At 36.6% G+C, this 12,690-nt stretch overlaps 2 protein-coding genes across 2 annotated transcripts in view; one reads left to right on the forward strand and one right to left on the reverse strand.

Moving 5' to 3' along the window:
* The window catches only part of pdxka (pyridoxal (pyridoxine, vitamin B6) kinase a), a 29,808-nt gene extending 24,933 nt beyond the window's left edge, over positions 1-4,875 (reverse strand). Inside the window, exons 1-2 of the mRNA XM_065292984.2 lie at positions 4,342-4,875; positions 4,173-4,227 (exon numbers count right to left, since the gene is read on the reverse strand). Coding sequence (XP_065149056.1) covers positions 4,173-4,227; positions 4,342-4,434 — 148 coding nt within the window. The 5' untranslated portion in view covers positions 4,435-4,875. The remainder of the gene's footprint in view (positions 1-4,172; positions 4,228-4,341) is intronic.
* A 1,315-nt stretch (positions 4,876-6,190) lies between these two features.
* fgf9 (fibroblast growth factor 9) lies at positions 6,191-11,665 on the forward strand. The gene is made up of 4 exons (XM_065292985.2): positions 6,191-8,443; positions 10,285-10,404; positions 10,545-10,648; positions 10,850-11,665. Exons 1-4 carry the CDS (start codon positions 8,284-8,286, stop codon positions 11,030-11,032), a joined length of 567 nt encoding a protein of 188 aa, XP_065149057.1. The 5' UTR covers positions 6,191-8,283; the 3' UTR covers positions 11,033-11,665.
* The last annotated feature ends 1,025 nt before the right edge of the window (positions 11,666-12,690 follow it).

The following is a 12,690-nucleotide window of genomic DNA, read 5'->3' on the forward strand; positions in this document are numbered from 1 at the left end:
AAATGACCTCTGCCAGTGATCTGACTTTTCTTTGTAAGCTTAGAATTTCTTCTCTTTACTTACATTGAACGGGTAAATCCAAGGAGGCTTCCATATCGTTCCGCCGTATTGATAAACCATAATAGCAGAGAGGGAAGAAAAGCACTAGCCTACCAAAGCGTTTCTACAACGCGTTTTCATTCAGAACATGTGAACCAGCTGCAACGGACAAGGAGATCAGCGATTACATAACGGCTACCGTAGTTGCAACACGCATTTGGAAAGAGGAGGAGCTGGTAAGCACTGTTCGTTTGAATGCAAAATACAATTCCACCACTAGATGGGGTTAGATCCTACTGATTGCCCCTTTAAATATTAAATATAAACCAGACACTTGAAATTATTAAATGTAGTGGAGTAAAAATTATGATAATATGCTTTGGAATGTATGTTTTCATGTTTCATGTATGTTTCTAAAACGCTATCTCGCTTCCGGGTTGGTCTACAAAAATACATCATCCCTACGGCACTCTACTGTCGAGCCCTGAACAGAGTTATTCAACAACGACATTAGTTTTTAAACAATATATATTTGTTTTATTCTAGTTTATTTCACTATAAAGAAGTATTCTTGGGTGATATCATGTTGGAGAGGGTTTTATTAGTATGAAAGTATTACATATCAGGATGTTTTTGAGAGAATTAGGCATGAAGAGCACAGCAGTTTCTCTGTAAGTAAGAATCAAGTGTTTTCTGGCATTTGACCCAGAACGGTGGGAGAGGGCTTCTACAGAGTTCTCAAAATAAAAGAGAAGGGTGAGATTTAAGATTGCATGGGAAATTAAGCGGATAAACACTCCCACATATACACAAGAGGCCTACTGATAATCTTGGAAAATTCAGCACAGCTTGACCTAAAGTAACAGCACCCATTTGCAACGTTAAACCATCAACCTCCAAAAATGTTAAGATGGTCGTACTAGGAGGAGTGACTTAACTCAATGTGTGTACATACTGCCGTTAAGCGGTCTGCATGTGTAAGTGCACATCGACACAGAGATTTAGAATGAAAACGGATGCGTAGCCTATGGTGTCAAGGTTACGGCGTAGAACTTACGCAGAACTATAATGAGCCCTTTAGAGTCCTGCTCAACATTTAATAGGATGAGACGGTCTAGTAAGTGTCCATGGCAACGTCATAACGGTTCCCGTCCCCATGGTCATGACATTAAAACTTTAAAGAGAGGAGCTGAAACTAATGCAATGCATCACCACAAAAAGGTGTTTCAAATTTCGATAAATGCAGTACTGTGAATGTAAATCATGTATCAAACGTTTGTGCTCTCCCAGTTCTCTCAACAAGGGCGGTTTAACATTATGTGAATACTTTACAACAAAACAGAAAATAACATGCATGTCTTCATCTCTACAGTAAATATATATCTCTATATGTCATAACAAAACTGGGTGAGCTCTGCGCGGACTAGTTTGCTACCATTTTAGGCTTATTTAAAAAAAAAAATAAAGCAATGTAAGTGCTGACTCGAATCTTACAATGTTTTTGAAATGTGTGCAAAGAATTGTTGTTGATTTGAGGCTATGATATATACACTTCATGTATCGTTCAAAAGAGGCCAAATGCTGATGCATGATGATGTGGCAGCAGAGATATGCAGCCTTCCTTGAGTTAGAAAAAACACACTGTATTTAATTTATACTACACACCTTATACTACACACCACTGGATAGCTTAAGGGCATAGTGTAAATTTTGCCACCTGGGATGCAAATATTGTGTATCTCATGTGTGTGCTGTATAAATATTTGTATCATAAATAAAACAGTTATTGACCAATCAGAATCAAGGACTGGAACGAACCATTTTATAAAACTGTGTTTATAACATGCTCTGTCTGGGGTATACACGACTTTCACCTACTTGACTGTATGTTAATGATTTGATTTAAAGGTCACATCCTTTGTGATCCTATTTTTTAAACCCTATTTAGTGTGTAATGTTGATGATATAATAACATAAATAATACCTGTAAAGTGTAAAAGCTCAACATTCACTGTCAGGCGATATATTTTCTTTAACAGAATTCCCCTTTCAAAGCGAACAGCTGGTTTGGACTACAGCCCTCTACTTCCTGCTTTAATGACGTCACTAGAACAGTTTTTGACTAAACTCCGCCCACTGGAATACGCCAGGTCCCCAGCTAAGCTAACAGCAAGCTATGCTGCTATCGAATCACAACACACTTAACAAGCTACACAATCAGAACTCGATACGTATTTCTGAATGAGGGACTTCATAGAACAAGAAAGACATCAGCCCATTTTTGATGACAGTGGGTGCATCCCAATTCAGCCTTTAAGGCCGCGGACTTTGAAGGCAAGGCTCGATGTAATGCCACAAAGCGAACTGAAATTAGATGGTCTAGCCTACGGGGGGAGTTGCGTCACTTTAATAATATTAATTCACATCACTAAAACTTCATTTACATTATAAAACAGTCACAAGGACCTTTAATTTGCAAAATATTCACTTTTATTTAACTTCAGTTTTGAATGTTTATTTCAAAATACCCTAACGTCCTGGGCGCGCATTGCATCTTGGGATAGCCAAGGCATGGTGCATCCCAATTCGGGGGCTGAAGGCAAATTACATCCCGGGGCCGCGACGAAGACTGTCCCAATTCGAAGGCTCCTTCACATACATAGATTTATACACTAGATGTCGCCTTTGGGTTCTAAGCATGCGTCAAAACCGTTGCCATCTTGGAATAAGGGGTCTTGTCATTGGAAGTAGCTAGGTAATGCTGCCATCTCCGCCTGTACTTCGAATTCATGGACGATGGTGGACGTTTGTGTTGCGTATGGATGTTACGACTACTAGCACTATGCATTATAGTTAAAAAAAGTAGATTTTCAAAATATCAAAACTTTAATTTTTTTATGGTCAATGCTAAATGCATGTCTGACTGTTGAAATGAACCTAAAGAACAACGCATTTTATGACGATTTATGGTGATTTTATTTCCGTTAAAACATAGCCTATGATGACGTTGATGCGGGGTTCCCCTGTTTCAAGATGGCGGCTCTATTTGACGCATTCGGTACAATGAACTGCCGTAGCCAAGGCGACATCTAGTGTACATATCTATGCTTCACATACAAGCCTCCAAATGTGGCTCTTTTCCCCCTGAAACCAAGGATACTTCTATAAGTATCCTTTTTTCACACGTGAAACATGAACACGTTATATTGCGCACTGTAAGCAAAATCCAAGCTTCAAAAACACAGTTCAAAGCTTTAGTGATGGGAGAAACTAAGCTTTCGAAGCTTTGAATCAATTGAACCAATTGCTTCGTAAATTGACTCGGTTTTTCGAAGCGTTAGAAACACCATACACGCTGGCGACACCTCCTGGTCAAAATAGTGTAAAAGCAGCAAGATCTCTCCAAACATTTTACACTTTTTACAAAATAATAGCATGATTGTTCTAAAAATATGTTTTTATGAAAATACATTATTTAATTTAATTAAGACATCATTAAAAGTGTATTCTGTGTTTTTAGTTTTATTTATGGCAAAAGCAAAAACTCCCTTTTTAATTATGCACATTTTCTGTAATTAAATCTGTCTATAAACAAAAAGTAGACAAAATGTTAGTGTTATTAGTCAGAAGGAAACAGTTATGACGTAATGAAGCCTCGTTTGCTAAAATCACGTGACTTTGGCCAGTTTGAAACAAGCTCCGAACCAATGATTCGAAACAAAAGATTCATAAATGTTTCGAAGCCTCATGAAGCGTGCTTCGAAATCACCCATCACTACAAAGCTTCAAAAACACATGTTGCTTTGTATGCCTGCCGGAGTACGTGGTGTTAAACACAATACAAGTTGAACTTTGACCTGGAACCTTCTGACATCAATAGGGTTAAACAATACTGTGATTTCCTAGGTTAATTATGTGAATTATATTGGATTTTTGCTGTGCACTTTAAATATTATGTTACAATTTACGGGACTGCCCGTATTGTTTTAAAATTATAACTAACGTTAACGTTAATTTGCAAAATGCTGTTATTTTCAGAAACTATCCTTACATACATTAACTAACTAGTATTACTAGAAACGTGATTTGAATCAGACTCAGTATTTATTTTATATTTAGTTAACTTTTGTTACCTGTGTGATTTGAGAACTGCACCGAGTTTATGGAATCAATCTCAAATCCGAGCACCTATGAAGAAATGTAAAGTCAGTAAATCTGATGTGCTTGTAAAACTAGCAGCTTTTAACTACTAGCTACGCTAACTTGCAGGCATTTAATGAACTCTATTTTTTCTGTTCTTACCTGTAGTGGAAAAGATGCCGCTTTGTTTCCAACATATCCCCTAACAACATGGCTTTGAATGGAGAGAACTCTACGATCCATTTCTGGTAACATTTAATACTATTAAAACTATAATGTCTGACAAAGATGCACGCAGCATGTGACGCTCGCTGTCAAAGCAAAGTACAACCAGTCTTTTAACTCGTTAAAACACAGTTTTACAAGAGCCCAAAAGAAGTGAAAGCCCCAGCAAGTAAAATAAAAAATACTAAAATAAAACACTAATGACAGACATTCAACTCTCAGCTCAGCCTGCTTATTTATGTTCAGGGCAGGCACTTGAGGAGGACACCTATGATGCCTCTCAGCGTGTGTGCAGGGCTCTGACTGTGTGCAGGGAATAGAAATTGGCCAGTCGTGTTATGGCAATAATAACAGGAATGAGGATGTCAGGATCCAGGATGATTGCATGCATTTCGGTTTAAAAAGGTACTTAATGCATAAACTAAATACTTTGTTTAAAACTTTGTGTTCACACTTTCAAAATAAAAGTCCGACCAGGTTTAGCTCCTGACACAAGATGCAATTCAAGTTTCTCGCTGCTATTTATTGGCTAATATTTAATAAAAAAATATTTATATATGTAATTTGTAATAAGTTTCATCATCAATTCAACTATTTGAATAAATGTTTTAGAGCATTATGCAACCCACCCAGTGCATGCAAACTACACAAGCTGCATTGAGTCTAATGCTGTTACAGTTTGTACAAGTAATTTACATGCAAATACAGGAAAAACAACGAGTTAGCTTTTACAAGCAGGATTTATCCTCCAACTTTTCTCACTTCAACGCCCCCCTATTGCCCAAAACAATATTTAAAGCCCCCCTTAGGGTGGTCCTTATTATGGGTAATTTTTTATGTTCAAATCTCACCCCCTAAATGTGTTAGGATATACACTGTGCAAAATTTTGAATTGTTCCTACAATATTTATTTTTTTGCAAAAACTGTACCATTTAAAAACACAAAACACACATAAATCTTGCTTCTTGGAGGGTAACTTTGTTCCAGTTATTTCAGTCTCTTCTGATCCGTGTAACCATATAGCGGACTTGCTTCTTGTTACTTCAGCCATTGTCTCAGTGTATATTGTCTATTGTGCTTCATTCACATTGAAGCTTTCTTGCTTTGAAAGACATATCACAACTAAAACAGGAGTTTTAATTGCATGGAGCATGGTCAAATAAGTCCATTGCTGCCATAAGTATAAATTATTAAACAATTATACATGCAAGCACAAAGTATCACATAATACGCAAATGTGTTAAACTTCAAAGGTCTTGAGAAACCTCTAAATATTAATACTGAAAATTAATATTTATTTATTCAAACATATTGGTGGGGTGAGAGCATGAACTTTTAAAAGTTGAAAAATAAGGACCACCCTGGCCCCCCTCAACTCACTCTATTTCTACCCAATAAGGCCTCCCTGTGGGCCCCGGCGCCCTGGATGAGCAACACTTGACCAGATGCAGTAATGTGGCCCTCCCTGCTGGTTTATCCCAAGGTTGTTGTCCACATATATCTAGTCCGTTTGTTGCCTTTGACATGCTGACTGGAAAACGGCTCACATTACCCCTGTTAGGTTGTTATACTTTGCTTATATTACTTTGTATATAATGGCCCAGCTACAGTCTAATAAACAATTCACCATATATTTTCTCAGTATAATGTACGTTTTATTTGCATTTTAAATTTGTGAAGCTGCTTTTTTTAACTGAAAACCACATGCAAATGTAAGTCTAAACTTAGAAAGAAGTACCCTATCAGGAGCAAAAAAATGTTTAACAAAGCAACTATATATATATTTGCATATCTGTTTGTCTGGAAGGTATTATGTTAAATAGGCCAACCTATTCTCTACAAGCAAGTCTGACAACCCGTTTTAAATGTAAAAGAGTATGTAAGAGGTTCCACAATATTGCCCCCTGCCTTCTATAATAAAACCTATTATCAATTGGGCTAATGTTGACAAAACCTGAGATATGAGGCATATCATTTACGATTTAATGATTCAAACATTTTGTGCTTTTAGAGAACAAGAATTCCCATACGTCAACTCCCTGCCGCCTGGGGCTTTAAATTCTTACTGTATCATTTTGTCTCTTCTTGCTTCAACACCATACTGTACATTTTTCTTATCTAGTGCAGGCGTGGGCAAACTTTTCTTACTCAAGGGCCAAATCAACACTCAGTTACTACGGGCTCATTTTCCAGTCGAGTTTTTCCAGGGCTAGCGACATCTTTTGGATGTTGATGGTATTGCATCAAATGAGTAATTCTGGACCAAAATCCTATACTGTTTAATATAATTATAAACTGCTTCGCGGGACAGATAAAAGTGCCCAGTGACCTTAGTTTGCCCACCTTTGATCTAGTGGATAAAGACTAGGGAAGCTCTGATCAATCTGCCGTAGATCCGTAGTAGGGCTGTAACGATTAATCGCATGTCCCATTAAAAATGTCTGTCTAAAATCGATTCAGAATCAATTTTAAATCAATTCTGTGTTTCATGCACAGCCTGCGTGTGTACTACAGTGTTTTGGTCAGTACGAAATCCTTATCAATCTAAAATCATTATGAGTCGGAGTCGTTAATAACGTGCATTTAAAAAAGCAACACTTGTTAAACAAAAACATTCAAAATATTCTTTATTATCATGAAAATACCTGAAACAATTTGAAAAACAGAAATATAAACATCCTTGTAGACATTTCCTGGAATAGCGTTTGTAATGCTACTTCTTCTGTGGCACAAAGGGAGTTTCTGCACGAGAGCGCCCCCTGGCTTTGGGATGTGCCGAGATTACACAATAAATAGAATAATACAAATGTGGCCATTTGTAAAGGACATTATAGCATTATATTTTTAAATACACCTTTTGTCAAATATCAACCATTTTCAGCAGCCCACAAGAAGATGCCTTTTAGTAATTCTAACCTAATACATAATGAAAAGAGATAACAATAACTGTACATAATAGTGAATCAGATGTTGACAGACACACACTGTAGCCTTTATTCAGATCGCTGTCCTTTTGATAAAAAATGTCATTATTTATTTATACACTACAATTTGCTTCAAAACTGTAACACCAATTATTTATTGTCACGACATTCTCAAACATAAAACAGCTTTCAACTTTTACCTTTATTTATTTATATGGAACATTTAAACACAACTTTGTTGCCCCAAGTGCTGCACAATGAAGAAAAAAATCTAATACATAAACAAATCTTAAATGCAATTAAAAGGCCATACTGAATAGATGACATGTCTTCAATTGCAACTAAATGGATTCTATCGAATGTGAAGGGGCAGACTTTTCCACCGCCCCACTGACAGCTAGGGATTATTATAAGCCACTAAGAATTTTTACATTTGTTGTTGGTGACGTATATTAACCCTACTGTAAACCTTATTTTTATGTCTCTTACGTCACCTCGCATCACTTACCGTGTAAGATGTGAGATATCACTCTGATGATAATGCTAAAAATGTCACAGTATGTGAACAACAGTTAAAGTATATCAGCGTGGGCACACTTGTTCTTTCCTGTGCGCATCTTTTCAGATTGTTCATTTGGTGTAGCTATCAGAGCTAAGGAGATATATGTACAAAAGATGGAGATAGGAGGATCGTGCAAAACACAGAAATGCGAAATGTTAAGGCATGCTGACCCTGTAGAGTGAACTCTGTTTATGTTAAGTGAAGGACACTTTGTTCAGCTAAGTTTTTATGTAGAAGAGACTCTAAAGCTTATATTAGGCACAACACTGGTGGTTTCGGGAATGAAACAGGCATAAGGGCCTCAGTACTATAGGTGCCATTACGATCACAAGTTGACAGCATGTCCATGTGGTTCACATGGAGACACTGTTTGCATTTGCGGACTTAATGACATGGATTTCCACTGGATGGTTTTATGTTCATCAGTTATATTGTCATTGTGTATGATGTGTGACTGCACAGATATAGATACTGAATTCTCAGGTGATGAAGCAGACCGACTGAGACGCCTGTGGCTGCTCTCAATGAAGGGAACGAAGGTGAAAGAGAAAGGTATGTTGACATAGGTAGATTGTAACGAATTGCTTGAAAAATTATTGTGAATCTAATGTTAGTCTTCAGTGTTAGCATTTAATACTTTAAACATTAGAAATGATGTATTTATGTATTATATTATTAGCATTTTGCTAATACATTTATGACATAATGAACATTAATATTAATAAGACTAATACTTTTTATGATAAATATAATAAATACGGTAATATTATTTTGTAGATGTCAAATAAAAGCAAACAAGGCACTCAAGGCCTTATTTCTGAATGCATTTATAGACAGCAAACTGCATCATGAGAACCACAATGTAGTTTATATATGAATATTTTTAGAAATAGCACAACCAACTCACCCTATTTTTGCGTAAACATAAATCTCCTATCACGTGATACTTTATTGTTAATGTCAGAGGGAGCAGTGCCATGTGATTGTGTCCTAATAGTCTTATGATACTTCTGTAAAGTTTAGTCACTTCAAAGACACAAGGCCAGATCTGTGATGCATATCAATAACTTTATACAGATAGCAAATCATGCAACGCTAACTCATGGCAATTCTATTTCAATATTTTACGAGGTGACTAATTCGTGTTAATTCTCGCGACCTCATTCGTACAACCACATTTGTAGATTTTTGTATGATTTGCTTTTGCCGCCATTAGGGTTAGGGCGTGGGGTTTCGTATGATAATCGTACATTTTTGCGCAATTAAAGGGATAGTTTACCCAAAAATGAAAATTTTTTCATCATTTGCCCACTCTCATGTTGTTACAAACCTGTATAAATTTCTTGGTTCTGATGAACATATTTTGTAAGCCCCATTCACTTCCATAGAGAACTGTGGAAGTGAATGGTGCTCAAAAATAGAAGCTCTGCGTATTTGTGCCGGAGGGCTGCGGATGGCCGGAGCTGTGACGGATTCGGAGCGCAGTCAGTGGAAATACACACATTGACTTGAATGGAAACAGATTGACTCCGCCGCCGTTCCGCAGCGGATCCGCAGCCTTTCCGCAGTCGGTGGAAATTGGGGGTTACAAACATTTCTCAAAGTATCTTCCTTTGGGTTCATCAGAACAAAGACATTTATACAGGTTTGTAACAACATAAAAGTAGACAAATGATGACAGAATTTTCATTTTTGGGTAAACTATTCCTTTAGGGGTTAGGGACTGGGGTAGGTAAGGGGAATAGAATATAACAGTTTGGACAGTATAAAATGCATTGCATCTATGGAGATGTCCCCGTAAACCACATACACCAACATGTGTGTGTGTGTGTGTGTGTGTGTGTGCGTGCGTGCGTGCATTTGTGTGTGTGCCGTGGGAGTTTTTTGGTGTGAAATGTTAGCTAATTTGTTAAGAAGTTAATAAATTAGCTTCTAGGCTCTAATATGTTTGAGAAATGATTTCAAGACTAAATGACTATTATAAAAATGTGACTTGTAGCTTAACTAGTAGGGCATTGCATTAGCAGCGCAAAAGGTCACAGGTTTGATTTGCAGGAAACACATGGTGGTAAGCTACAATGCACTGTGGGTCACTGCAGATTAAAACATCTGTAACTCGTACATGTAATATGTTTTGTCACTTCATTGTGTTTTTCTTTTCTCATATAAATATATTTTAAAATCAAATAATTATTTCATATCCATAAGGTTTATAAGAATATAATAATTTTATGTTTAAATGACCATAAAAACAAACAGTAAGTTTGTAAATATTGCAAAATCATATTTTTCATAGTGATACAAGACACGATCAACTAGTTGTAACAAGTGTATGAGCATAAATGCTGTAATATTATTTTATTTTGCTTAAAAAAATCTCATTTATCTGGCAGTAAATCCAGCTGGAGGGGCTAACACACATCAGCTTCTCTATTGTCGTATTGGAATTGGTTTCCACCTGCAGATTCTGAGGAATGGAAGTGTGTGCGGTGTACATGAGCCATCTGAATACAGTAAGATTTATATTCATTTATTTACTAAACAACAGCAGAATACTTTAATTTCATTGCTATTTATTTTAGTTTAGTTTAGTTATTTATGCAATCTTTCTATCACTTATAATCTTTCCCCTCATTCTCTGTGTATCTTTAAGGCTTGTTAAGAGTGTTTGCCACGAGTCCTGGTGTTGTGGGTATCTATGGTGTGAGGAGTCAGCTGTATTTGTGCATGAATGAAAAAGGAATTGCCCTTGGAATGGTGAGAGAAGCCATCAATTACTCCATCTATTATTCAGTCATACTCTCATATTACTATCATCTATTTATATCTTATAAACTAAAAGGCAACAACTTTACACTATCTATTTAAAAGGTATATCAGTATTAATATCAAGGGCAACTTGAAATAATGAGACATTTACAAGTATGCATAAACATATAACATGTATCTTTGTTGTAGAAACAGTTTTCAAACGAGTGTCTATTTAAAGAGCACATGGAGGAAAACTACCACAACACCTATTCCTCTCTGTCTTATCCACGGCTTTACTTGGCACTGTCACAGAAAGGGCGGATGAAAAGAGGAAACAGAGTGCGACCCCACCAGACCTGCACACACTTCCTGCCTCGCAAATCACACTAAAACCTTTGTACAGTGCCAGACTAATGTCAAAGATTGATTTCCAGTTTTTATTTTAAACTGTCGAAATGGTCCACAGCTGTCACTGAGGCAGTACCCTTAAAAACGTCCTAATATGTATCATTAAAGGGGACATATCATTAAAATCTGACTTTTTTCATGTTTAAGTGCTATAATCGTGTCCCCAGTGCTTCAATAAATCTAGAAAATGTGACAAAGAACAACCCAGTTACTATTCTCTGCAAGCATGTAGAATATAGGTCATTTAAATTTGGCTCCCCTTGTGATGTCAGATGGGGATAACACTCCACCAATCTGCACTATCCAACCACAGCACTGCCATTTAGTACAGAGATCATCTTATTTTCATTTAAAGGACACAACCAAAAACAGCACATTCTTGCTTACACCTACAAAGTCTTATATATTATTAATACAAATATATGCATATAATTTGTACCAATATGTAATTCTGAAGTACTAATATGAACTCTTTAGGTGCAAAGGTGTACTTTCTGAAATGCTACCACCCAAGTGATAACAAGGGACCTTTTTTGACCATTTCATTCTGACAGTGTAAACGGCTGAATGACTTGAATGTGAATGTGATATAGTTATTTATATTTCTTTGCAGTTTTTTTATGAGTGTTTATAACACAGAATTTATTTATTAATTTCTCAAATGTGTTTATAACCGAACTATATTCTTTATGTGGTAAGATTCTCTGTAGACTTCATTTCTTGCAATCTATAAATTAACATGTATTTTGTATGTATCATGTATTTAAAATGCTGTGCACTTTATAAAGCATGTCCATGCCTAATAAGACTAATAAATTAATCTTATTGTAAAGACGTAGCCTAATCCACCTGACAGTGCTGAACCCAAAATTGTAAACATGTTGAATGAAATAATTTGCAAACTCAGCTTCTTTAAAGGTGCTTTATGTAAATGTTAGTGGCATCTAGTGATGAGATTGCGAATTGCAACCAATGGCTTCAGGGTTGTGTCAGAAAACAAAAGGCCAAAGTATAATCCTGTTTTTACGCATAAGCAATGGTCCGCAAATAGTGTGCATGACGCAATTTTTGTCATCAGAAGAGTGCGCGCCTACTGTATTTGCACTACCGGATTTTTCAAGGCATAGGTTGCGCATGCACCTACAGGAGAATGTACACTAGTCAACATTTGAAGTGGATCAAAACCTTTCCAAAATATGAACCCATTATTGTCAAAGGACAACTTTTTTATCTACTTCAAAAGTTGACTAGTACAGGCTCAACGTTTTAATCAAAGATACCCCAACCTACCCTTAACTCAAACCCTAACCATTTTTAAACCCTCAAATGAGTGTGAAATAATAGTTTGATGAGTACTTCTTAAAAGCCCCTAACCCAATCCTAAACCTAAATCTAACATACACACTAATCCTAATCCTGCAATCTGATTGGTTAATGAAAATGTTGATCCAGGACCGACAATGGTGTTGATCCAGGATCACCTCCCACTTGGTGAAACCACGTGATGATGGCTGTATTGCAAATACATTGCATTTTGTCGCTATGCGTATGCGTCGAATGTTTGTGTATGTACGAGTCAAATAAACTATACATTGCAAGGCAGTGCTTCAAACGTGCGCGTACTTTCGCGTATACAATTT

The sequence above is a fragment of the Paramisgurnus dabryanus genome, chromosome 15 (genome assembly GCF_030506205.2).
Source record: "Paramisgurnus dabryanus chromosome 15, PD_genome_1.1, whole genome shotgun sequence".
NCBI lineage: Eukaryota > Metazoa > Chordata > Actinopteri > Cypriniformes > Cobitidae > Paramisgurnus > Paramisgurnus dabryanus.

Excerpts from the sequence above, each read along its gene's own strand:
- fgf9 (XM_065292985.2), top strand. The coding sequence starts at position 8,284 with ATGGATTTCCACTGGATGGTTTTATGTTCATCAGTTATATTGTCATTG. Across the intron at positions 10,405-10,544 it reads ACATGAGCCATCTGAATACA|GCTTGTTAAGAGTGTTTGCC; the intron begins GTAAGATTTATA and ends TGTATCTTTAAG. Across the intron at positions 10,649-10,849 it reads AAGGAATTGCCCTTGGAATG|AAACAGTTTTCAAACGAGTG; the intron begins GTGAGAGAAGCC and ends TCTTTGTTGTAG.